The sequence below is a fragment of the Rhinolophus sinicus genome, linkage group LG04, assembly GCF_036562045.2.
Source record: "Rhinolophus sinicus isolate RSC01 linkage group LG04, ASM3656204v1, whole genome shotgun sequence".
NCBI classification, from domain to species: domain Eukaryota; kingdom Metazoa; phylum Chordata; class Mammalia; order Chiroptera; family Rhinolophidae; genus Rhinolophus; species Rhinolophus sinicus.
Genome location: NC_133754.1, coordinates 5,792,957 through 5,820,934, shown reverse-complemented (window position 1 = coordinate 5,820,934; position 27,978 = coordinate 5,792,957). Strand labels below are relative to the sequence as shown.

Below are 27,978 nucleotides of genomic sequence, written 5' to 3'. Positions count from 1 at the left end.
AACACAGATACCGTCTTAAAAATCAGTTATGTATTTATTTGCATCAATTCAAAGAAAAGACTTGAAAATCCAACACAGAATCACTTGAGACTTACAATTTAATTACGAATCCAGTTTTAGAAAGTTCCCGCCCTAACTTGAGGATGGCACTGTTACGCGCTTCAGTTATGAGAGCTGAAACATCACACACCTAAACATCTTTAGTTTTCACAGAGTCAGTGTTAAGTCCAAAAAAGTCTTTTTTGATGATGTACCGAACACACTGCAAAATCACATTTCTCTCATGGCGAATGTCTGGAGCTAAAAGCTATAAAACAATAAAAAAAGAGATCAGCGAGTATATGAAACATATCCAAGAAACACCATTTACAATACTGTGTACACGCCTTCCTCATGTAAAGAACACAGAACAATAAAGATGTGTATCATATTTACTAATTGTTTTGCTAAAAAACGATGCAAGAGCATTCCTTTTAATGTACACCAAGACTATCTAGGTTTTAAAACTGCACAAATGTTAACATTTGGGGTCCTCTCTAGGTGTATCTAACAAGGGACAAGAAAAATAGGTTTAAAAGTTTGCAATTCTTTAATCTAAAAAATTACGTCAAAGAGATCCTACAGAACCCAAATCTGTAAACAGTGTAGAAACTGATAAAATAGATACAATAAATATAGTAATAGAACTAACAGATCAAAATCCCACCATTCCTGTACTTTTATCCCTTCCCATTGTTGTGCTTGTTGTAACTAAAATAAAGCTAAAAAAATCCCTGGTATTCAGAGTAAGTATATAACCAAGGAATCGTATGTGATTCACCAAAAAACATAAAGTGACCACTCAATTTATCTTCGATGTCATTAATGGAGTTCGGAAACATCACAGAGGAACTTTCAGAGGAAAAATAATTTGATCTATCACTTATAAGGTAAATATTTTAAAAATGCCATTTACCATATACAATACTGAAATTTCTAAAACAGAGTCCATGTCAGATCCGTGTTTATGAGAAGCAACTATGTCTCCACGTAACCCTGAGTGCAGCCACAGAACACTTGAGCTACAACATAAGCACTTATGTGACAAGGCGAAACCAAACAGACTTTTCACAGAATGTCAACAGTTTTACAACTCCACTACGAAATCTGGACTACTTCTATCACTGGTAGACATGAAAGCCTTGGATCTTTGAACAGCCTCGTGTCCATTACTTAGAATCAAAAGATGCATTGCTTTCGTTTTATAAATTGAAGAAAGATAACAGATTTTTTTTAGCATACCGCACTGAGAATAAAGCCAATAATGCACAAAACAAACACATAAAAACCCTTCTCTCCTTTCAGCCTGCTCTTATGTTTAGCTGTGCTTTCAAAGAAAACTTTAAAAGTGTCAGTATACCTCAATGCACATTTCATTACCAGTTAAAACTAGATTTTTATTTTAAGCAGTTTTCGATATTGTAATTATTCCCTATTTACTAAACACAAGCCATATGTGAAATGCAGCTCCAGAATTAAGACACACAGATGAGTCTTCTAGAAGCATGTCTCCAGAAACCTTAAAAAACACACACGCATGCGCAGACAAACCCAGTGGCTCTACCTTCCTGATGTGAGCAACAAAGATCAGAATGTAAAGAAAACTCACTTACCATTTCCAGGAGATATGGATGGTGTGTTCTTGGTTCAAATAACGTATGATAGTTGTGATAATCTTTTTTCCTCTTAGGGTTTGTCTTTTTAAAACTTTTCTTCTGGCTGTCATACTTGGCTTCTGAGAAATTTCTAGCAGTCTCTTTAACATCTTGACTTGGTCTCTTAGGAGTATCGCTATGAAGAAGCTGGTCTTCTGCCAGAATGTCTGCTTCAGTCTTAATGGGAACTTCTAATTGTGATAAAAAACAAACACAAAAATTTAAAAACAAAAAACAGGGAAGCCTTCCAAAAACAACCCAAAATACCATAATAATCCCTCCCGTTCCCCCAGACATAATACTGGCTACTTATTAATTGAAACTAGTCATTTACAATGTATTATAGTATTTTTTTGAAATTGGGAGCTGTAACTGCCAAGACTTAAGGAGATTACCACAAAGAGCTACAGAAAGAGATCCTGATGATGGAAATAATACCAGATGGAAACTTGGATGTACAGAAATGAAGAATGGAGAGTGCCAGAAACCGTCAATATGCGGATAAATACAAAGACATTTTTTTCTCATTTGAAAAATCTTTTAAAGATAGTAACTATTTAGAGCAAAAATAATAAAAATGTTTGTGGGGTTTATAACATCAGTAGAAATAAAATCTATGATAATAGCACAAAGGAAAGGAAGAGGAAAACGTTAAGTATATTGTTATAAATTCTTGACTTATATGGGAAGTGGTATAATATTGTTTGAAAGAATACTGTGATAAGTTAAGGTTGCGTACTATAAACTCTAGACCAACTTCCCTAAAATAAAACAAAGAGGTACAACTAATAAACCAACATCTGCATTGCCCTAAAAATACAGGATTATTCCAAAGGCAAGCATAGAAGGAAAACAGAACAAAAAACAGATGAGACAAAAAGAAACAAACCGTGATATCAATAATTACAATATATGTAAATAGTTTTAATATCCCACTCAAAAGGCTCGGTTGAGATTAGACTGGAGGGGGGAGGGAAGACCAACTACACAATGTCTACAAAAAAATACCTTAAATTGTAGGTAGTCCTTGCTTTGTACAACTTGAACTGAGACTAATGCTCAGTTACCAAGGAACAGTGCACAGCAAGGACCGCCCATATAAAGTCACAGGTTAAAAGTAAAAAGACGGCAGAAGATACCATGCATACACCAATCATATGAAAACTGGAATGGCCAGCGACAAAGAGGGGCAGCTCATAATTGTAAAAAATCAATTTACCAAGAAGACAACATAGTAACAGCTAACAACAGAGTGTCTATACACATGCAGCAAAAGCTCACAAAACTGAAAGGAAAAATAGATGAATCCATTATTAAGGTTGGAGACTTGAACACTCTGCTCTCAGTAACTGAAGAACAATTAGAAAATGAGCAGGGATATGTAAGACCTGAGTACCACTAACAATCAACTCAAACTGACAAACAACAGCCAGTTCACATGAACATTCACCTTGTGTTGGGCTATAAAACAAGTCTCAATAAACTGAAAAAAATAAAAGTATACAGAGGATATTCTCTGACGATAAAAAAATTAAAGTAAAATCAATTAACAGAAAACTATCCAGAAAAATCTCCAAACATTTGGAAACTAAACACACTTCTAAATAAACCACAAGTTAAAGAACAAATCACAAGAGAAATTAGAAAATATTTTGAAATAAAGATAAAAACATAATGTGTCAAATTAGTGGGATACAGCTAAAGCAATTCATGAAGGCAAATTTGTAGCTTTGACTATTCATATTAGAAATGAAGAAAATTTTAAACTCAATTATCTAAGCATCCACTGTAATGAGGTACACAGTGAGGAGGAATGAAAGAGTGAAAAATCAATAAATTAGAATAGGCAATAGAGAAAAATCAACAAAGCCAGAAGTTGGTTCCTTGAAAAAATTATAAAATTAATAAATACCTAGCAAGACTGATTAAGAAAAAAGGAAAAAATACCAATTAATAATATGAGGAATCAGAGACGGGATATCACTGTAGATCATATAGATATCACAAGAAAATATTATGAATAACTTTGTGCCAGTGAGTTAGACAACGTAGATGAAACAGAATATTTCTTTTGAAAAACACAACTTACTAGAAATGACTCAAGAAAAAGTAAAAAATCTGAATAGCCTATACCAACTAAGGAAATTTAAATTCATAATGTAAAATTCTGCCCAAAAGAAAATGCCAGATACAGATGGCTTCACTAGTGAATTGTACAAACAAGAAAAAATGCTAGCAATTCTACACAAACCCTTAAAAAAGAGGTGAAGAAAACAGATCCCAATTTATACCAAATCCAGACAAAGCCAATCCAAGAAAAGAAAACCCAGACCAATAACCCTCATGAACATGGATGCAAAAATCTTTAAGGTAATATACCATAACCAAATAGATTTTATCCCAAAACTATAAGGTTGGTTTGACATTTGAAAATCAATCAGTGTACAAGGTGTGATAAACAAAAATATGTTGCTTAAATTTTTAAAAACTTCATTACAGTAAAAGACACTGCCATTAATCCCCCTCAAAATACTCCCCCTCACTTTGAACACACTTACCCCATTGTTCTTGCCACTGTCTGAAGCAGTTCTGGAAGTCCTCTTTCATGAGTGTCTTTAGTTATGCTGTTGTGGCTGCTTCGATGTCCTGAATCATTTTGACTTTGGGGAACAGCCAGAAGTCTCACGGTGCCAGATCCCGTGAATAAGGTGGATGAGGACACACTGTAATGTTTTTATTTGACAGAAATTCCCATACCAGAAGCGATGTGTGACACGGAGCGTTGTCATGATGTAGGATGATTTATGGCACACTTTAAAACACACCTTCTCTCAACCATAGCTCACACCCAACTGACTGCACCAAACAAGCTGAAACTTGTCACACACAGTTACTAAGGTTCGATGCACCATTTCCCATATTGAAAATCCCTGCCTTTCCTCTGGATGGCACTCGGCAGCAGCATTCATTGTATTTTGTGATCCCAACGGGAGGCTCCATGTCACACGTCACTTCTAGTATAAGGCAATTTCTGTCAAATAAAAACATTACGGTGTGTCCTCATGCACCTTGTTCACCGGATCTGGCACCGTGAGACTTCTGGCTCTTCCCCCAAATCAAAATGACCATGAAAGGTAAAGGTTTTGAATCAATTCAGGACCTCGAGGCAGCCAAGACAGCACAACTAAAGACACTCACGAAAGAGAACTTCCAGAACTGCTTCATAAAGTGGTGACAGCGATGGGATAAGCGTGTTTGAAGTGAGGAGGAGTGTTTTGAGGAGGATTTATGACAATGTATCTTTTACTGTAATAATTTTTTTAAATTTAAACACTCACTGTATTTGTTGATCACACCTCGTACACCCACTGAGTTTTTCAAATCTAAATCACTCTTTTTGGTCTGTGGCCTTTTGAACGAGTTTTCGATTTGGAGGTCCCGTCACAGCCAAATCAGTTTGAAAAAACAACAGTTTTAGAGAATTGTAAAACTGTGCTTAACTTCTAATATGGCAAAAACAAAACCAAAAAACCAACATGCAAAACCCAGGACAGATATCAAACTAACCCATTTGAAAATGCTAATCACTGAAATTTTCTTTTCTATGTGTATCTTAATGATTCTGATGGTCCCAGAACCAAACACAGCCTCTTCTTTTGCTTCAGTCTTTCTTGAAGGACACTTTCCTTGTTTAAAACTCTTTCTGGAAAAGCACTACTCATGTTTAAGATCCTCTATTTTCTGATACACTTTTCTGTTAATCCCTAAGCTCAGAAAGATCTTAACTATGAAGATACATACAACTGTTAATGTTGGTGAGAATCAGACTGCTTCTCTCCATTTAGAATCCACTTAAATAAGCAGCCTTCTAAATACTATTTCATAATTCAGACAAGGCCACTTCATTTCCTTGGTTTATTTATTCCGAAGTCCCTGTGTCAATATCCTGTTCTACAGACCAAAATTAACACTGAAAGCTAGAAATGTGCTAGTGACCTGGATGGCTTAATAAAGCTGAATTCAAACTACATAAAATAATTCACAAGGTTTAAGAACGTGAAGCAGAGGCTTTTCCTTAAGGCAGGGCATTTTTGACAATTAGTCAAAATGAATTCACACCAAATCCAACACATCTTTTAACAGATAATGTCCTCTGTTATCGCTAAGAAAAGGCTATGCAGGAAGACAGTAAACGCCACCTAGAGGAAGACGACAGTGGAAGGCAATAGAGTTGGCTTTTTCAGACTCTTAGGTCCCTAAACCTAGGCTTTCCATCAGCTCATCCACGTACTAGCTTTGCAAACTTATCCTCTCTAAGCTTAAGGTTCTATGAAATGAAGTGGTGGGTCCTCAAAGATCCCTTCCAGTTTCCTTTCTTCCTTCTCCGTAAAAAATGGTGGCAGCCTCAAAATGAAGACATGAGTATAAAAGTACTAAATGTTTTATCTTAAGAGAGAAGAAAGCATTCATACAACTTGTTTTTGTGGGATTCAGTAATCTCGTAATAGCTTTCTTTGCTATCACCTGTCATAAATACAACTGATAAGCAGGTAAGGTAATATGTGTTTAAAGAATAACTCCATCTTCATATCAGTGCACTGGAAACAAGAGTAAAGAAATAAATACTGTTTTTCTTAAAATTAAAAAAAAAAAAAAAAAACACGAAAAAACAAGAGGAGACAACCATCTGTTAAGGAATACTCTGATAAAGCCAAAGTAGTTTCCATTTCAAGATTCAAGTAGCTTTTAACCAGCTATCATAGTAAGCCATAGCCCATAAAAAAAGAAGAAAACATTCCTACGTTACAGACAGATCTAAACATTATATTTCTTATTAAAACCCAACTCTTCTTTCTTTACCATCTTCCAACTGCACAAACACGCTCTCCAGCCTAGTCGACATTAGAAGTGCTGACATCATTGTCCAAACGCAGTGAAACCTTCCCTTTATTCCACTTATTCACCTTCAGAGCCTACATTCCGGTCACTAGGACCGCTCCTGCCGGGGTTACTCATGTTAGCCTGAGATTCACATCCATGAACTCTCTCAGGGCTGGTGAAGCCTAAAGAAAATGGCCCTGCAGCCAGATTTGCCCAAGAGCAGGACACAGGCTCAGTCACGACACATGCCTGATTACCATATAAACACCAGGCTCAGGGCTGCCAGCCACACTCCAACAGCTCAGCGGCCTCCTCATTTACCGGGTGGCCCTAACAGAGATGCTGGAGATTAAGCTGGCTCATCATCATCTTTAAAGGTAAGACGCGTCTCACAGAGACTCTTGAAAGGATTCCATTGTTTCCAAACTTTAAAGCACATGCAGTAATGCAACCCCAAGTAGAGGGCCCCTGTGCTCCCCAAATGACATCATTTATGTAAATGTGCTCTGTATTTAGAGCAAGGCCCTCAATACACTTAAGGAATTCTATCATTCCCTCTGTCATAAAGGACCTCCTCCCACCTGCAAAAGCTGCTATGCATGTTAAGACAAGGGTTGTGGAAAGCAGAGAGAAGAGAATAACTTTCTTTGCTGTATCTTTTAGAGTTTTCTTCAATTCCATTAGTCAATATTCTCTCTTCTTCCCATTCTTTCACTGTATCATTTGCCTTTTTCTCCCAGAATAGCAATACATTCCCCGTTTCTCCAGCTTTCCTTTACTGCATGTTTACTTTAATTCCAAAGTCAAATGAAAAAGGAATTTGAAGATCGAATAAAGAATGTGCAGGACACATGTTTCCTCTGATACACACAGGAATGGATGCTACTGATACGTCAAAGGCAAAAAGCAGCAAAACAAACCCAAGCATAAGACCCGAGGCTGTGGCTGACCTTCCGGCTCGCTCTCTGACCCTGAGAGACTGCCGTAGCTGCTCATCAGTGAGCACAGGGCGGGCGTGACTTCCTTGGGTATGACAGTGCTTTGGGGTTTCTCCTCTTTATCAGACTCTGAAAAAGAAAAGCAAAGAACTAAGAGTAAATCAGGATACTCAAAACATCTACCAGTCCCCCACTCCCTCACGTGTTAGTGAAAAGAGAGTACTTTCTGATCATTTCCTAATTCTTCCCCAAGAACGAAATCCAGGAGGCCTGAAAATTTTCTCCTTGGTTTAAACCTTCATGGTCAGAGCTGCTCGCCCCAAAGTGAAGACACAGGAAGCTACTATCACAGCTCAGTTACGTACCGTGCTCCACAGGTTATGGAATTGGGCCTTCTTTAGATTCATTTAATTACAGTCTTTGCTATTACTTTGTTTGCTTTATTTATGGTATTCATTAATCTCATTAATTTTCACTCGGTGATCCCAATCCATTATTTCACTGGCTTAGGATCACTGACTGGAAATTAGATTCAGGAATAAAATATACACATATCCACCTTTTCTGTTGTTTTAAAGCTGGTTTTCAGGACAGAAAGAATATTTAAGCCATTCTATAGATAAAGGCTGAGTCAAAGAGCTTTGATGAAATTAATCTGCCCATAGTCTTCTTATTTAGAACTTCTACGAACTTAAGCAAACCAGCCAAGCACACGAGAGCCTGACGTGTTTGATCAGAGCCTCGCGAGCCTACTTGTAGCCCCACAGCACCACCTAATATGTTTCTTTTTGGCAGCTCTAAAAATGTCTTAAATCTAAACAACCAATAAAAATAAAGCCTGACTAAAGAATGAAGACAGTAAATAACTCATCTACGTAATGAACCAACTCCACCCACAACCTTCATGATATGTTTCAAGACAGCACTTAAGGTGGGCTAAGTCGGTCTAGGGGAAACGGGGTCCACTTTTACATGAACGTGGGGCCACCACCTTCCGCTGGTTGCAGTTAAATCCTCTCTCCTGCCCATGCACACTGCCCAGCGCCACACCTCCAAAAACTGCTCCTTGTCAATTTTAAGCTAACTCATCACCTTTTCTCCTGGATTAATAAAGGGAAAGGAACATACGTAGTATGTATGTGTACATACAATTAGTGGATTAAACAGTAATCTGCAACAATATTCGTACAGAGACTGCTCATCCAATTGTTTGAATGAGGATAGGCCTTCCAAGGCCCAAAGAGTACAATACAGTGTTCTGCAAAAGCACAAGCTCATTTCATCCTTATTAGGTATCATCACTTTCACTATTAATTACAGGCAACGAAACTCAAATTCAGAGAATCTGAGAAACTTTCCCTTCAGGTAACAAAACTATACAACAACTGGGTCAAAGTTAAGTCCTGGTTATGTGACTCCGGATCCCAATTTTTACCTAGTGGGCTAGAATATCTCCCACAGATGTAAAGTCCTCTTCTTATAATGAAGCCAGCCTCCCAAGATGTGCTTTGATCAGTAATAATGCTAATGAATGTCTTCTTCCAGCTAGTGCTCCATTTCTCTGTTCCCTTTTACAGCAAAATTCCAAACAATTCCATGTAAGTCAGCAGGGAAATCACCAGCGCCCGAAACTGCAGCTGCCCGACGCACTCCCGAGTGTCCCCCAACCTGTCCATCAGGCCCCCACATGAGTGAGACTTTCTCTGCAGGTTCACCTGCTTCCTCTGTGTTGCCAAATCTAGAGGTCATTTCTTGGTTCTCATCTTATTTAACTTAGTGACAACATTCAACAGTAATCATGTTTTACTTTTAAAAACATTTTCTTCACGTGGCTTCCAGAACCCCTTCTCTTGGCTCCCCTTTCCTAGTCTCCCTACTGAATTCTCCTCATTGACCAACTTCCAGAATTCTCGAGTGTCCCTGGTTCCAATCCTCAGCGTGCTTTTCTCTTTATGCCTCCTTCTATGATCTCCTTTTACCTCAAATCTTAAAATCAAGGTGCCAGTGAATCATAAATGTATACCTCCAGCCTTCACGTTCCCGCTAAACTCCAGAATAATCTAACTGCCCATTCAACATCACTACTCAGAGGTCAAAGGGCAGCTCAAAGGTTAGTAACAGGTCCAACAGCAATACTACAGCTGGCCTGTCGTCATTCCAACAATGGGATGAACAGTCTCCGTACTAATACTGCTGGCGATTTCTGTTTGATCCTGTTAATTCGATCTCTACTCCAAACATGCCCTCCAGCAGACTCCATCTCAGTAAATACCAGCTCTTCCTCCTCCCCGGTGAGGCCAAAATCTAGCAATCATCCTTGCCTCTTCTTTCTCTCAAACGCCATCTCCAATCAATCAACAAGCGCTGTCAGCTCTTTTGAAAATATACCCACAATCATACCTTTCCCATTATTTCCACTACTACAGCCCCAGTCTAAGTCACCATTTCTTGCCTGGACAACTCTAACAGCCTCCGAAAAGATGTCCCCGATCCACCCTGCCCACTGCCCCCTATTCTATTCTATTCTCTTCCTAAACACATAAACGTAACCACATCACGCGCTCCCCTTCAGAAGCCACATCCCTTCCTGGCCTCTAAGGCCCCACCTGACCTGGCCTTCACTTATCTCTTACCTAAAATACTACCACTTCCTTCCCCGCTTATTCACACCCATCTTGCTGTTCCCTGAACACATCTGAAGTGTGCTCTCACGCTGGGCTGTCTGCACCTGCTGCTTTTTCTGCTTGGAGAGCTATCCCCTCGGTAGCAGCTCCTAACTTCATTCAGGTTTCATAACGTCACCTTGTCAGAGATGCCTTCACTGGTCATATAAATTATCCTTTTCTCCAACCACCGTTCTCTATCCTTTTACTTCGCTTTGCTCATCTTCACCTCGTTTACATCAACCCACATTTATTTACTATAACCACCTCCCACCAGAACATAAGCTACAGGAGAGAAAGGGTTTGGCTTTCAGAGCCCAGAACAGGTCATAAGTGCTCAACAAATATCTGAAGAACAAACTGCTGCATGAATATAGGCAAGTTCAAATCCCATGTTAACATCTTACAGAACCATAGTACATTTACCACATATTAACACTGGTATACTACTACCTAAACTACACACTGGATTGTAATTGTACCACTTTTTCCACAAATGTCCTTTTTCCATTCCAGAACACAACCCAGCATATCACATTGCATTCTGTCATCATGCCTCCTCCCCTGTGTCTTCTCCAATCTGGGACAATTCCTCAGTATTTCCTTGTCTTTCATGAACTTGACATTTTTTGAAGACTACCGGTCAGTTACTGTAGAAAATCGCTCAGCGTGGGTCTGTCTGGTGTTTTCTGACGGTTAAACTAAGATTATTCATTTTAAGCAGCGCCTTCCCATCATGTCAGAGGGCCCGTGATATTGACATGACTCATGACTAGTAATGTAACTTTGATCGCTGGATGGTCTCCCTGGCTTCTCCACATAACGTTACTATTTTTCTCTTTCATTATTCTATTTCTTGAAATGAGTCACTAAGTCCAGCCAACATTCAAGGAGATAGGAATTAAACTCCACCTCTTAGAGTAAGGAATATTAACGAATTTTGGAGATATGCTCATTAATATTTGAGGGAGATATTTTGAGGTTATATAAATACCGTTTTACCTTAAAGTGTTACCACTAATTTTACCATTCATCAGTGGCTCTTTCCTGAAACAATTATGATATGGTGTTCTAATGGCGACTTTCCATTTCCTTCATCTCTTCTAGAATTAACTGAAACTCTTCTATATGAAAGATTTGTGCTTCCTGCCCCATATTTATTTCTATCAGTATGGACTCATGGATATTTATTTTATTCTTTGGATTATAATCTATTATTATATATTTTGTGGCTCCAATTGTTCCAACTTTGGATATTGGGAGCACATGCCAGTTGGTCCCTGTGTCCTTCTTACATGCCCACATCCTGTCGTTTCTGAGCCCTTTCTTACTGCCGGGCACTAGATGAGATGCTCTGGGCTCACACTGTATGCTCCCTATCCCAACACCAGTCATTTCTCCAAAAAGCCCCAGTTCCTTTAACTGGAGAATGGCAGTAACACTTTGAAAAGGGGTACTGTCCTTTTGGCTTGATCAAAACATCCTCCGTAGTGATTTTTCATCTCAAAAGAAAGACTGTTCCCAAAGTCCCTCGGATCTACTAGCAGTTCTAACATTTTTAGCAGCTATCCCAGAAAGACTACGCCGAAGGCACCTATATTGGCCGACAAAATAATACTCCACTCCACAAACTTCTCTCACTTTTTCATAAAAACAGCCAAAACATCTCTCTAAACTAAAAATAGCATAAACATAGTAGCAATGAAGATGATAAAATCAAAATTTTAAATGACTATAAAATACCAGCTTAAATAATTTCTCTTACTGTTAAAACACCAGTGACACTTTCCTTCGGGTAAATTTCACCTCTCATACATACATATCATGTTCCCACTAACCAAAAAACGAATACAATTATCTAAAAATTATCACCAGACTATCAGTTTCTGGAAGGCAGGGAGAGATTCCTCTGAACTATAGTGCTGGGGAAGCCAAATGGAGAAACTGAGCAAATCCTTATTGAAATGAAAACAGAAAAAAAAAAAAATCATCCTTTGAACATCTTGCCCAACTCTAAGCACTTGTAAAAGCTTTACACCTGGCTTCTTTCTACAACTTAATTCTTCACTAATAACACTCCTTTGCAGAAGAGGACGCACGTGCAATTAGATGAAGCTTCCCGATTCTACCGGGAGGAAAGGTGGTCAAAATATCTACATGTATGTTTTCATTTTTCAGAAGGGGAAATGGAGCCTCAGAGGCTGAATGATATCCGTATGGGACAGCAGCATTTGGCCCTTTAATTTTTCAACTGATCAGCAAGAGTAAACTTGCCCCGTAAGTTCTAGAGGGAATTCACGGATCAACTATAAACACATAGAAATACAGTCTATGCTCTGAGGAGGAACAGTATTACTCAGACACAGTGAATTAGTACTATTTGCCCAAAGAGACTGTGTTCATGCTCAGTGGCATAAGTAACACTGGCCCCCGTTGGGATTACTATTTTATAGGTGGGGAAAACACTCACGTAATTGGGCAAATTTGAATCTACAGCATCAATACATTCAGATCAATCTGAAGAGTATTTTCAAGATTACATCATACTATGGAAATTATCCATCATATATTATCTTTCTTCCACATCCTGCCTGGCTCATGCACCCATCCCCAAGATTCAGAAAAGATGTCCTTAAACAATGTTTTCGACAATGTTTTGTTTTTCAAAATAAAAACAAAAACATCATTCCACATTTTTACGTTTGCCATGAAAGTCTCCACAAACAACGCTGTGAAGAAGCAACTTCAGCATCATTGTCTGTACTGCTTTCCTGTTTACTCACCAGAATCTGTGTTCACCAAAACACCCAGAGGGTCTGCATTTGCTGCATGGGGACCTTCAGGTTTCAAATCACACAAGCCATTGCGTGATGCAATGGCCTCTCTCTGTCCAGCACGGTCATTTTTCCATTTGTGATGTCTGCCAGGACTTCTGATCCTTGCCATCTGTGAATGTCTGGACATCCCCTTCATCTTGCTAGAGTCAAAAAAAAGAAGAAAAAAAAAAGAAAAGGCAACTCTTAATCTAAAAGGCACTCATCTTTCAAGAAAAATCTGAAAAAGACTACTGAATGCATAAGAAACCTAGCTGTCAATCAATTACTTGTAGCCTAGTGCATTAAAGAGACCAGAATAAAATAAATTCAATGGCTTCCAAAGACAGAGAACTCTATGGAAGAACTTTAAAATAACATAGCATAATATACCAAATTTTATCGATTCCAAGGAGGAATACATTTCCTCTCATATTTTAACCCCTCTGAACCTGGGCTATGCTGTATAATCAACAGCAGGGGGATTTAACTGGCAGCATTCTTTCATTCCTATTGCACAGAAGTCTTCCTTAGACTTTATAAAGTACATTAACTCTTGTCTACTCATTTTTAAGGAGACTTAAAAGTTTCTGAAGCATTTACAAACACGCTGCCTTGTTTGACCTTCAAGACAACTCTTTGAAATTGATTAGACAGGTGCTATTCACTTTAAGGAGATAAACTTAAAGATACAGACTAGGCACAATTTCACAGCTAGCTCAAACCAAGTGCCCGCTCAATCACCACAATTACACCTCTTAGAAGGAAAACAAATACTTATGTGAGCACAATCTAATGTACACTGTGTAGGAAAAAAGGCCACTAAGAAAAGGTTTATTATATACATTCTCAGTAGACAATATAAGGTATCCTTTGGTGAGGCTGAGTTTTCACAAAGATACACGTGTTTATCCTAATTTGTCACTTATTGATTGGGTAAAATTCATTTTTCAGTAGTCATGGAGGCTGCAGTTAGGAGTATAGAAATTAGAAATCTGGGCTCAAATCCCAATCTTGCCACTTAGTTGTGTCTTTTGGACAATAGTAATATCCCTGAGTTTACTGCCTCATCTGTAGAATGGGAAGCACAGAGACAGAGAGACTATAAAGTGCTTTGCATGTAGAACAAGGTAACACATTGGGCCCTGAATGAATGATAGTTATTATCATACCATTTTCTAAATAATTTGCTAACCCAACATATTTAGTTAACATCTCTGCAAAACAGAGGTTCCCTTTAGAGTCACCACAATCTTTACAGAGCCTCATTCCAAAATATCACATAATATACTCCAAATTTTGCAGAAAACCATGGACCAATTTCCAGTGTCCACCCAGAGATGCTAGGCTGATACCTCAATAAAGGTAAAACACACAGAGTTTCTGCCTGTGGCCCAATCACCACGAAGACAATGAGGAGACGCCACTCTCCTTAGGCGCCCACTCAGACGCTCTCCCTGAGCCCACTCAGATATGCCGCCTGCATCTGCGCACAGCTGGCTTCCAAATGATTATCATCAAGGTAATCACTAATGAGTAATGACTTAGGCTAATCCGTAACTGCTGAGATCAATCGTTGAAAACGTGGTATAATTAGTATGTATTTGAATCCCACCCACCTTTGAGGGAGTAGTTCTGTTACACCACTGTTTGATAATCATTTAAAAGTAAAGTTTATTTAATCAACACTTAAAAATAGTTACACAGAGTATAATGTAAATAAAAATGCAGATGCACTTGAAGTGAAGAGATTAGGAATGTCACGACTAAAAAGCTAATATAGAAGAAAACAGAATATTAAAATTATTTAATTAATCCAAAAGAGGGCAAGAAAGAAACTTAAAAAAAAAAAAGGACAATAGTAGACCGAAACCAACTATATTAGTAATAACATTAAATGTAAATAAACTAAATCCTAGCTAAAAAATAAAGATTTTCAGCCTGGATTATTAAAAAAATAAGATCAAACTATGTATTCTACAAAGACACTTTAAATATACAGACACAAAAGTTTAAAAGGAAAAGGCTGAAAACGCTACCCTTCCCCCACTGCACTACACCACCTTTGTCGTAAGTCAGGTGACTGTTTATCAGTAGATGTGTCTGTGGCACTGCCAACACTACAATCGCCATCACTCTAACTTTCTTAGCTGTTCTAGAACTTTTGCATTTTCATATTTAAAGCTTTTCAATTTTAAAGCTTATCAGTACCACCCTCCTCCACCATCCTACAACAACAACAAAAAACCCTTCTCAAAAAAAAAATCCAGGGGCCGGCCCAGTGGCTCACGCAGTTGGAGTTCCGTGCTCCTAACTCCGAAGGCTGCCAGTTTGATTCCCACATGGGCCAGTGGGCTCTCAACCACAAGGTTGCCAGTTCAACTTCTCGAGTCCTCCAAGGGATGGTGGGCAGCGCCCCCTGCAACTAAGATTGAACACGGCACCTTGACCTGAGCTGCCACTGAGCTCTGAGATGGCTCGGTTGGAGCGCGTCCTCTCAACCACAAGGTTGTCAGTTCAACTCCCGCAAGGGATGGTGGGCTGTGCCCCCTGCAACTAGCAACGGCAACTGGACCTAGAGCTGAGCTGCGCCCTCCACAACTAAGACTGAAAGGACAACAACTTGACTTGGAAAAAAAGGCCTGGAAGTACACACTGTTCCCCAATAAAGTCCTGTTCCTCTGCCCCAATAAAAAGAAAAAAAAAAGAAAGAAAAAACAATTTTTTAAGTAAAAGAGTTACAAAAGCAAAGATTTCGAAATTAAGAGTGTAGAGATTTTAAGATTTCGGTGTATGCTCTTTTTATTATTTATAAGTATACTTGTTTAAAATAAGCAGTGAGAATGCAAACAATTTTAAGGAATTTACCCATACTGTGTCGTCGTCAATACCGCTCCTCTCTTTTCCTTTTCTTCCTTTAACTTTTTCTTCCTTTCAATATTGGCCAGAGTTGGGTAGTTTCTACAAAACGAAGTCAAAATATTATAAAAGGGCCTCTAGAATACAACTTGAATTACATAATCAAGCAATTGTTGTATTTAGCAATTTTTGTTTAATGAACGATTAGTACCAGAAATCACTACAATTTATATAAACCTTTATACAAAATTTATAAAACCTTTAATTCCTTCTCGACCACCTGCTAGTCCACAAACTTTGCTACCAGTCTATGAGTACATAAGGAGCTTTACACCAGAATTTAAATCAAAAGTATTATATACTGTGCTCAAACTGATCTCAATCATCTATTTGGTGTGTGCCCATAAATACTGTAAGAAAAAAATGTTTAAGTCTATGCAATCACTTATGCAAATTGGTACTAGGTACATCCAAAGTCACCAAGATGAAGAAGAGACAGTTCTCAGAAAAGACTGTGTACCAGGAAGGGTAAGAAAAGCACATAAACAGCTTTGACAAAGGGCAAAATATAGTAAGTACCCCAAAGAATGTACAGATTGGAGGGTGGGAAGGGAAGATCATACTGAACTGGAGAAATTCAGAAAGAAACATGAGAGAAATTGGTCGTAAGTGGTGTAGGCAGAAATCAGAAGGAAAAGCGTCAGTGCGCTAAGTACAGCAAACAATGCAGATAAACCATGGCCTCAGAAAGTGTGAGCAATCGAGGGAACGGCAAGTGCTTCCGTCTGTATGAAACACAGTTACAGGCAATGCACCCGAAAGGGAAGCAGAGGCCAAAATGTACCCTGAATGGAAGGTTACGAAGTTTATATTTAACTCAGCTGAGATGGCGAGCCACTGAAAGTTACCCCCAGGGAGAGATATGTACAAGGCAGTGACTACGACGAAATCCGACAGCAGTGTGCAAGATGAATTGCTCGGACAAAGCTTTCTTTGTTCCTTGGCACAGTTGTATGGCGATGCAGGCACCAAACTCTGGTGGTGAGAACAGATCTTAGAAGGAGAAAAAGCACAGAAGCAGGGGAACATAGCAGCTACCACTCATCTGGGCTGCTCATCAGAGTAAATTCTGAGAAACATCAACAAATCGTGTTCTGCCATTGTTTCTACCTCCTTCTTTTTTAAAAATCTGCATCACTGGCTTGAATAGCACAGACGATATGAAGCCTATTGGTTGGCCACACTGGAAGAGAAGAATGGAAATGACATTGAGTAAGTGGTGAAGTAATCAGAAAAAAGGCAATGAATTTCAATGAGGACACTGAAAAGCAATCTAACCAGCCAAGAAAAATAAACTCCATAAATAAAAGATGATGAATACACAAGCCATAAATAAACATTAAAAGGAAAAGATCAAGGTCAGAAGGAGATAAAAATCTGACAGCCAGTCAGCACCACATGACTACACTTTTGGAAAGCAAACATAATCTAAGGTTATATGAAATGGACTCTGGCCCACGTTCAAGTGTGAAACCTTCCTCTCACGATACTCAAAGTGGTCAGAAAACTCTCAGGGCACTGTGTTCAGTTTCGTATTTCTAAACTGAAAAGGAGGGCTGAGGAAAAATAAAACTTGGAAGGCATTCAGAAGAGACTCAAAGATGATTAACAGGATGAAAAATAAAACCTCTGACGAAAGATGAAAGGAACTGGAACTATTTGCAGCCCTTAGAAGAGAAGCGACAATAAACGATCTCACAGAGAGGATGGTAGCCAGCTCTTCTCAGTCTGAAGACAGACTATGAAGAAGCAGAAATGATGAAGAAAAAGGCGCTGACTTTCACAGGCCCCACAGCGTCTAGGCATGTCATGCACAGCCACTCAACACCCTTCGCATCTCTGAGATTCGCTCATTCTTACTACTTGTGTTTCTGCAACATTTTTCTCCTGTGTATTACAGGCCCTTATGATGTCAGGCCATGTGCTAAACAAGATTTGGTACCAGGGTGCCTCATGCACGCAAGTAGATGCTACGTAAGTGCTTCTCAATGGTAAAGAACGGAAACGTGTTACAGCAAGTAGATTTTAGGTGAGGTGTAAAAGAATTCCTTAAAACAGACATCAAGAAAGTTGAGGAAACTCCTTTGGTGGAAGTCTTAAAACAACTCACTTTCTCTGGCAGATTAAAGTATCACTTTCCTAAAGGTAAGGAATCTTTCAATATCCCTTGCAAAGCTGTAAGATTCTATTTTGCTCAAATTAATAAAACCCTCTCCCCAAATTTATACCATTTTTATCTATGCAGAACCTAAAGAATAAAAACTAAGGAAAACAAGGGTATTAGAAAGCAAATTATCACAAAACAGGGATACCCGAAATACAAGACCGAGTTATACACAACAACAGAAAACCCCTCCAGCAATGTAATAATGAGATACTGGAATAAGGAAAAGTCTGGAACTTTGATAAAGGACACAGATCGAGTTCCTAAAGTACACTGGAAAGAACAAATCCAAAGATGCTGGAAAAAATCACAACTGTCTTACGCTGCACAATTACATACAGATAAACCTTAGCCCAGTCAGCTCCTATTAGAGAATGGATGTTACGAGGTTAAAAAGACTGCGACAAGTGCTGTGCTCATGGTGGCCTTCTCCGTTTTTATCTGCTAAAACCCCCCTTCTCCCTGTGCTTCCGTCTTTCCCCAATACCCCGAGCGGCACTGGCCTTGAAACCACATTCCCCTTTCCTTCTCTCTCTCCCCTCTTCTTTTCATTCCTCTTGCCTATGCCTAAGCCTCCAGTGACAACCCTTAAGCACTAGAGTCAATAAATGGGCAAAACCATGCCAACCATGATCTTAGCACATATCATCCTGGTTACTTTATACTCTAACTCTTGCCCTAATCCCCAAATTACCACCCACTTACTGACGTCTCCCCTAAGCCTGTTCTCCATAAAAACCTTCCCTCTATTCTCACTGAACCACACCTGCTTCAACGTAAGCCACACTACTGTATTTTTATTTCAAAGTCTCCCGGAACTTCAAAAGGATGGCGCATTCTTTAGGAGCAGACCCCCTCTGTTGGAATTCTGAAAGAACTGGGGACACAATTTCAAAGGCTTTCCGCAGAGCCGCAGAAACTGCTGAAATAAACACCACAGAACTGCTCCACCTGCTGGGCTCCCATCGGCTGGAAAACACGGCTCGAGGTTTCTAAAATTGAGGTTTAGAAGCAAACCTCTACCACTCGCTTTCCCTAATGTCAAATCATACAGCATTTGTACCTCATAGGTCAAGAATTAAGAATCTTTTCTTTTTTTGTTTTTGGTGGGATTTTTTTTTATTTTTTTTTTTGCAGGTTATTAGTGGAAAGCCTTAAAGTTTTAAAATAAATACAGTGGGCACCTTGGAGTTTGGCTAATCTGAAAAATATAAAGATGAAGGAATAAAGGCAAAAATGTACTTTCTTTAAAGAAGCAACACACCAAACAAAACTTTAGCATTTTCTTCCAGCTCTAAAATTCTTACTCCATGAAAAATCTTTTACAAGATTTCCTAACATACCAATCCCAAAGTCTATCTTTCCTGCATGTCAAAAAATGCAGTGGCTTCCTCAGAAAAAAATGTAGCTTCCACAAGAAAGATAAAATTCAAGACAATTCTGCCACGAAGATGTGAAATTTACTTTTTAGGAGTTTAAACAACATTGTTAAAAAATTGAAAACAGAAATTTACAAAGTCAATGTATCTTCATAATAGGTTTTTAAAAAACTGTTAGTGGCAAGAATGTGAGTGTATTTTTGAGAAATCTACCAAATATACCAAAAGAAATGTTTATTAATACTTTTTATTAATAAAGGACACTTAGAGAAATGTCTGAATATGTTAAAGAGCGAGAACTAGAGAAACAAGATGTGGAAAAACATCAGATGGATTCAGCGAGCACCAAAGATAATTTCAGAACATCACAGCTACAAAACAACTTCATGCAAAACTGTCATCCTCGCTCCCCTGAAGCATTTCATAATCTCACCGCTCTGTAACCTCACTTACGCATGCCATCCATTTTATCCCATCTTCTTCCAAGGTCCTCTGTCCACTGTCACAATCATACCTTCAGTCTACATTCTAGAACCTGCAGCTAGACTCTCTCCCCTCTGGCCCCACCTATCCCACACAAAACGAATCACCAAAAGCATATTAAACACTTGGTCCTCTTTGTAATCCTGTTCAGAAGGCTAGAGCTGCTTCTAAATATCACTTAGAGTGTTGAACTTCAGCTGTCAGTAAAGGTGGCCATGCAACCTACTTCTAGCCAATGAGAACTACATGGCAGTGTCCGGGTTGGAGCTAAAGCAAAGCTATTGTTTCCCTCATGAGAAGGGGCAAACTTGGCTATGTGTGCCTTTTGCGCTGTTCTCTTCTTCCTGCCTAGAATGTGGGCTTAATATTAGGATATGCGGGAACCTTCTGGTGGACACGTCGGTGAAAACCACCTGCTACGGAGCAACAGGCGAAACCTGTGCCGAATGGTGCTGCTGAGCAGCAAGACTAGCCCCGGACTTTTCCTACTTGGGAAAAATCCACCCCTCCATGCTAAGCCGCAGCTGTGAGGTTGCTGTTCCATTTCCTGGAGCACAATCTTAACGGATGCAAGCACCACTGTATTCTAGCCGTCCTCTTTAACCTGAATGCTTTCCATGCCTAACTGGGCACATCTTGATTTAAACACTCACCTCCTAAAAGGTTTGGCAGTTTCTTAGAGACTAGGTAAACATATGCTTCTCACATGACCAACCAATCCCACTCCCAGGTATTTACCCAAGTCAAATGGAAACCCAAGTTCTAAGCAAAGCCTGTGTATCAATGTTAATGAAGGCTTTATTCGTAATCACCAAATACTGGAAATATCCCAAAGGTCTCTCAAGTTGGAAATGGATAATAAACAAGCTGTGGGACATCCTCGCAACGGACCAGAATAAAAGCAACAGAAAGGAGCAAACTACTGCTCCATGAGACAACATGAACGAAGCTCAAACACACTGTGCTAAGTGAAAAGGTCAGACTCAAAAGCTACAGACTGTATGACTCCACTTATACAATGCTCTGCAAAGGTATGAATGCAGAACAGAAAACAGACCAGCGGCTGCCAGGGACTGAAGGCGGGGGGAAAAGCTGACACTGAGGGCATGAGGGAAAGTTGGGGTGGGAGGGTGCCAGAGCACTCTTCTGTATCTTGACGGTGGTGGTGATTACACAACTATTAGGTTGGTGCAAAAGTAATTGCGGTTTTTGCAATTGTTTTTAACCTTTTAAACCACAATTACTTTTGCTCCAACCTAATACATACATTTGTCAGAACTGAGCATTCAAAGGGGTAAATTTCACCATATGTATAACATGCCCTGAAATGAACAGAAAGGCGCGCGCAGGCACTACACCTCCTACACGTCTGGCAAAGCAAACTGATGGCCCTGCCTTGCAAAGATACCAAGTGCCCCCTGACCAGACACTGTTATTCCTAATGGGTAAATTTACTGCTTCAGTTGACTGCAGTCTCGTGGCCTCATCACATATATTTATCCTACATTTCATATTACAGTGAGAGTCTTAAAAGGCAAGAGTCTACTCCCATGTGTTTTCAGTGACCTCCAGCACACAGAATAAAATCTTTGCCTCTTCATATACTGAATGTTTACCTGTAATTTTCAAGCTGAACTATTGTCAAAAAGTTACTTAAAGATACCATATCACCTGCATTAACATAAATTCAAAAGTTGCTGAGATTTCTCACTAACATTAGAAAATCAAACTAATCTTCTACCAGGGACTTCAGATAAACACATGCTAAGCTAGTTGGTATCTTCAAATTCCTAAGACTCTAGCCAGTGGAATTTCTTCCTTTAAAGCACACATTGCACAAAACCACAGTGGGCAGAGTTCACATTCATATGGGGAAAGCTACTTTAGAAAACACTGCATTCAACACAATCAACTGGGTTTGTTTCAGTGAATTCTGTCCAATGTAGTGAGAAGTTCATACTCAAATCCACAGCAGTTTAAGTAGTTATTAGTTACATTACTAATTTACAACCACAATTATTAATCAGATGAACATATTTGTGCCCAATTTCTTTAAATACAACAAAAGTATAGTTCAAAACTTGAGTCTCAGCAAGATTTCTCCAACCACTTACTTTTACGTACTAAAATACAATTACACCCATAATAAACGTATTTCCCAGCTCCATTTATATACAGCAACATTCAGAAGCACCCCTTACAACTATGGCACCATGGGGTAGAAACAGCGACGTAAAAGACGGTTCTTACATTCGTAAAGCCTGTGAGTTAATTGTTTTAAAAGACACATATGCAAAGAAGTTCATCAACACGACCATAATAAGACACATCTATGCTAAAGAGGCAGAGGAGATACCAGGTACCACATTCAAAGAAGGGCAAGACATTCCTTTAGGCAGATGGAGGAAACATCCCCGAAGTGGCAGGATTTCAGCAGAGCTAAAGCAATGGGAAGAATTTCAAAGATGGAGAAGGTACGATTTTCTAGAAGCTGCAGCTGGAGCAAAGTCATTATTTTGAAGTACTCAGCCTTGCCACAGTAAAGGAAAGTTATTTCACTAGTTCTAAACTCTTTACTCACTTCCTTCTTTCTTCCCTCCATCTTGCGATCTCCTCGGGAGTGTCTAACTTGATCTTCTTCATACCAGGAGCATGCATCTAGGGGGAAAAAGCCTGCTGCACATCAGGAAGCATATTTATGCTTTTGACTGCATCTCAAGTCCTACCGGGGATAATGGAGACTCTGCACCCAACAGTAAAGTTACTAGCAAAGATCATTTTAAAAATAAGTAAGCAGGTTTAATCCATCCTTACGACCTTTCCTGTAAAGGAGCAAGAATAATTTCCTGAGTATTAAGATTAGTGTTATTAATAAGAAAAAGAGTAACAATTTTGGTTACAAAGTAAATATATCACCCATTTCTCAACTGACATTAAATACCCACAAGAATGATCTAACAACCAAAATTGAGGGAGGTAGCTAAAGAAATAATGAATACCTGAAACAATCTGAAGCTACACGGTGTAGAAAAACAATCATAGAATTTGGAGTTAAGAGACTCAAGTGCAAGAATCAGTGTTGAGGCCCTGGGCAAATCATTACTTTATCTGTTAAATAAGGCCAATATGTATCTACTTTACACAGTGGTTTGTGAGAATAAAATTGAATAGATGTAAAAATGCTTTATAAAGTACAAAGTACTGCATGAATGCTACTTCTTATTAGGCTATATAAATGCAGAGCTGTGAAGATAACAGATCAATGAAAAAAAAGAGCATGTGTCAAAAAAAAAAAAAAAAACCCACAAGAACTTACATTTCTCCAATGGAACTGGACAATCTTCTCATGTGCACTAAAAGAGCAATCCACTTCAGGACACTGTAAAAGATTTTAAAAAAAGACTATTCAATGTTTTCTATATTAAACATACCCTATTACTACATAAACAGACACATTCTGGTCCCATTCATTATATGGTCATCCTATGTATGTGCTGTTAGCAGTGCATAGTTATGTTACTAGCAAAACAAAGATCACTCCAAAACAGAGTTGCATTAAAAAGAAATGACAAACTCAGTACATACCGTGTCCCCCTGAAAATAAGACCTAACCAGAAAATAAGCCCTAGCATGCTTTTCAGGATGGCGTCCCCTGAACATAAGCCCTAATGTCTTTTGGAGCAAACCTCAATATAAGACCTGGTTTTCTTTTCGGGGAAACACAGTCGTACAATAATACGTATCAGTGACTTCACTTGAATGCATGACATCAGCAATGTTGTGAAGTATTTATTCCTGGAGTTGAGGGGCATTCCTACAAACTAAGAAAGAACCTTTTCCAAACTAAGAACTTTCTTTTAACTTTTTTACTTCTCAAATATTCTAAATAAAAAAAACGTTTTTAAGCACTTAATAAGGTCCAGTGCATCCCTGGAGTGTGATGGGCCGGGCACATTACACAGTGCGGTCAAATGGCCAAGGGCGGCCTTGAAGAGAAGGGAACTCACAAGGTGCCCAGAGCACCTGCAGGGGAGACCAGCCCGCTGAGAAAGCAGAGGCGTCCCCCACACACTAACAGCTGCCAGGCCTCCTTCTTTGCTGACATCTTACCTCTTCCTGAAGTGCTGGGCTCCCCACCCTCCAACTGCAAATCCCAGGGTCACTGTCCCAATTTGTCACGTCATCGAACATTTCTATGAACTATAAACTTTTAAGGAAAAGCAGCTCAGAATTTCTACCAAATCTACCCATTTTGCTAAATAAATTTCAAAACAACCAACAAAACCTACTTTTGTATGTTCAGACATGTGTTTCTCATACTTTTCTTGATTTTTAAAACCACGATCACAGGTATCACAAAAATAGTGAAAAACTGGTTCTTTTCTTTTCTGCAAACAAAAATGAAGAGGCTTTAGGTTTTTGGTGAAATATCTTTAATCAATAATAAAAATATAACTATCCTTCTAGTAATACATATTTTGATTTTTCACATTACCCTTATATGTGGGAGAAACTCCTGAAGACATTTCTAATGAAGGGACAATTCTGTTTCTTTTATTTTTAGCAAACATATTAGGAAGAGCCAAGCACAACAAAAAATTTTAAATCTGAGTAGAGCTAACATAAACAGTGAGTAGACTGTAAAGTAGTAATCTAATTAGGACTTAGAGCATAGGTCAAGATGACCTAAAAATAAATATTCAGTGTAAAAACAGCATTTCACCTCTTAGGAAAAACAACTATATATAAATATATACTATATACACATGCATACACCACAGAAGGAGAAAAAAGAATAATTTAGGTAGAGATTAATTATTTTTTATTGCCAATTTGCTAGTTTTATGCCTAAACATAAAACAAAAGGATTATTACAATGATAAACCACATAGGAAATGGTCTTCAGTTATTTAATGTTGATATAAGGTTTAATAACATTTATTCATCTGTAATCATAATCCTGAATTACATTTACTCAATACTACACTGAAATGGATTCAATGTTTTCACTTTCTATAATTTCTCCATTTATTTCTCAAAAAGATTTTGCCTGAAATGTTTACTTACAGTTAAGATCCTTAAAGATCCTACTATAGCAAGGCTCCACTGCATCAGTAATGGAGACAAAACACTGAGAGTTATGACAGCAACACAAGACAGGAAAGAGCAAGATAGGGACCAAAGTGGTCTGTTTAAGAACATCTTCAAAAATACCTTTTTCTTCTGTTTTCTACTGGGAGGGCTGTTGAAGTCAGTGAACTTTGCATCATAGTTTCGTGGCAGATAAGAATGTTTAACTGAAAACAAAAAGAGATCCATAAATATTCACAACAATACAATTATTTAAAATTTTATTTGCTGTAGCATGTCACAAGTACTTGAGTAGGAAGAGTGGTAAACTACCTCCTCTAGGAAGAATAGCAGTTTGAACAAATTAACAAAGATTAAGACTGGTCTACCAAATAAATATTTTTCAACTTAATGCACAGTGGTAAGACTAAGTGTCCACAAATGCATTAGCGTCTAAGTAATGGACAAGCTAAACCGATAAAATTCCTTGTGGTTATTTCAAACATTAGAAATGTAAACAGTAAAACCTCTAGTAATACAGGTCTTTGACCATCAATTTTAACCAGGAAAACAGAACCTTGTGAAATACATTTTCCCTCAGATTCTTTTCTTATTGCCATGACCCAACTCTGAAACCCTGACCTTTCATCTAGATTATTGGGACGGCCTCCCAAATTGCCTTCCAGCTCCTAAGTCCTTTCTTCCAACAGACCCTGCACACTGACACCACAAAAATAATCCTCCAATTGTCACAACCCTGCTGAAAGTCTGCAAATGACTTCCTAGAGCCCTTCATGAGATCCCGGTTTATTTTATCACCCTTCTCCCACACCGTCCCCCTACGCTGCTTCAGTCACCCCGGAACACTGCAATCTTCAGGACTCACCTTGTGCTGACACCTCTTTGTTTCCACCTAAAAAGTATCTCTGACTAAATATCTCCCAAAACACTTCTTCCAAATCCTTTTCCCAACTGTGCCACTCTCTGAAATCACCATCTATATGGCTCCATCACCAGTCACACTGTACTGTGATTTATACAGAGGGTACCAAAAAAATGTATACACATTTTAAGAAAAGAAAAGAACTGTATTAAAACTGTAATACAATGAATGGTGGTAGCATTCATTTGACTAACGCCATCGTTTGCGTGAAGATCATACTATACATCGCTACGCAATTCAACTTCAAAAAGTAATATATAGATAACATCTATTAAAATGTGTATACATTTTTTTGGCACCCCCGGTATTTATGAACCCATCTCACCTGACTTAGGACTGCTTTAGGCACACTCATATTCCCAGCATTTGGTGCACAGTAAACACTGGTTTGGGTTCAATTTAATGTAAATTGAATCATATGCGGAGTTAGAGAATGGTTTTACGGAAACAATCTCATGGCTTTCAATATGATCTATATACTGATGACACCCACGTCTACAGCTCCAGCCACAAATCTCCCCTGAAAGTACAAACTACTGGCCAACTGCCTATTTAATATGTCTACTTGACACACACATATTCCAAACTCAGCTCCTGATCTTCTGTCCAAATCTGCTCCACCCACATCCTCCCTCCCACTTGTTTGGCAAAAAACTTGAAAATTATTCTTGTCTCCCCTTTACCTCACTCCCATCTCCAATCCTCCAGCAAATCGTTTTGGTCCAACCCTACCTCCAAAATACGTCTAGAATCCAACTACTTCTCATCACCTCCTGAGCTCCACCCTGGTCCAGGGCCCTGATACCTCTCACCTGGGGAACTGCAATTGACTTCCTAACTGGTCTCCCTTCCACTCAATTCCCATCAGTAGTCACATTAACTTTTCCTTTTAAAATATAAATCAGATCATGTCACTCCCCTGCACTACACATATCACAACAAGAAAAACCAAAGTCCCATCATCTACAAGGCCCTAACAGGTCTGCCCTCTTCCCCGATTTTCTCCAGTTCTAACCCGGGCTCAGTCCCCTCTCGCCACACCGGCTTCCACTCTGATCTGCAGCTCCTGCCTCTAGGCCTTTGCAGCTGCAGTTTCTTCGGCCTGTATCCCCGTCCCCCAGACGTACCACCATCTCGTCTCTCCCCTCCCTGAAGTCCCTGCTCAAATGTCACCTTCCTTATGGCTAACACTGACATTTAAACCTGCACTACCTATCCTTCTTCGCTTTATCTCCTCCACAGCACTCACTGCCGTCTGACACACACTGCTTCATCTTGTCTGTCTTCCTACACCAGAGATTATATGCTCCATACAGACAAGGATTTTCGTATGTTTCGTTCACTACTACATTCCCAGTTCCCGATACATCGTGGAACTCAACAAATAACTGCTAAACTGAATCAACAGGCGACGAAAACTCCTGTCGGGCAAATTGTGAGACATTAATGACCAGACTCCCACAGTGCAACGCAGAATCAGAAGTGCAAGGCGGGGGGAGGAGAAATGGGAGAGAAAAGGGGAGAAGAAAGGTAAGGGGGTGTATAGAGAGGAGTAAGCGCCTACCCGGCGTGTTGTGGGGCTTCTGATGCCAAGGAAAACTACCAGGAGACTGTCTCCAGTACCATGATGTCGACGCCTGGAAATTCCAGGAAGGCTGGCCGTTGATTTGAGGCTGAGAATCAAGGCGGGACTGGGGGTCGAAGTGGGGCTGCGCCCCGGGAAGAACCTGGGCGTGCAGGCGGGTGTCCACGAGGAGCTGCGCCTCGGAGGCTGGCTCTGACCCTGCTGCGGGAGGCGACGACGACGGCGGCGGTGGTGGCGGCAACATTGCCCAGAGCATCCAATTGTCCCGCAGGGGCGCAGTGTCGCTGAGAAGCCCCAACGTGGGGGTCAGCTCGGGGGCTGCACACCAGCCCGGGGAAGTCACGAAACCACCAGCCGGCTCAGCCATGCCCGCCGCCAGGAAGGGAATCCAGCGTGCGGATGGGGAACACGATTTATGCGTCACTTCCGTTGTGGCGAAGTACACG

The 27,978-nt window shown here is 39.5% G+C and overlaps 1 protein-coding gene across 1 annotated transcript; it reads right to left on the bottom strand.

Moving 5' to 3' along the window:
- Positions 1-8: 8 nt before the first annotated feature.
- On the bottom strand, positions 9-27,942 carry NUFIP1 (nuclear FMR1 interacting protein 1). The gene is made up of 10 exons (XM_019756959.2): positions 27,512-27,942; positions 25,149-25,231; positions 24,224-24,322; positions 23,251-23,313; positions 22,516-22,592; positions 15,858-15,950; positions 12,960-13,153; positions 7,526-7,642; positions 1,653-1,885; positions 9-307 (listed from the first exon to the last, which is right to left on the bottom strand). The coding sequence occupies exons 1-10, from the start codon at positions 27,897-27,899 to the stop codon at positions 191-193; spliced, it is 1,464 nt and encodes a 487-aa protein (XP_019612518.2). The 5' UTR covers positions 27,900-27,942; the 3' UTR covers positions 9-190.
- Between the last annotated feature and the right edge of the window lie 36 nt (positions 27,943-27,978).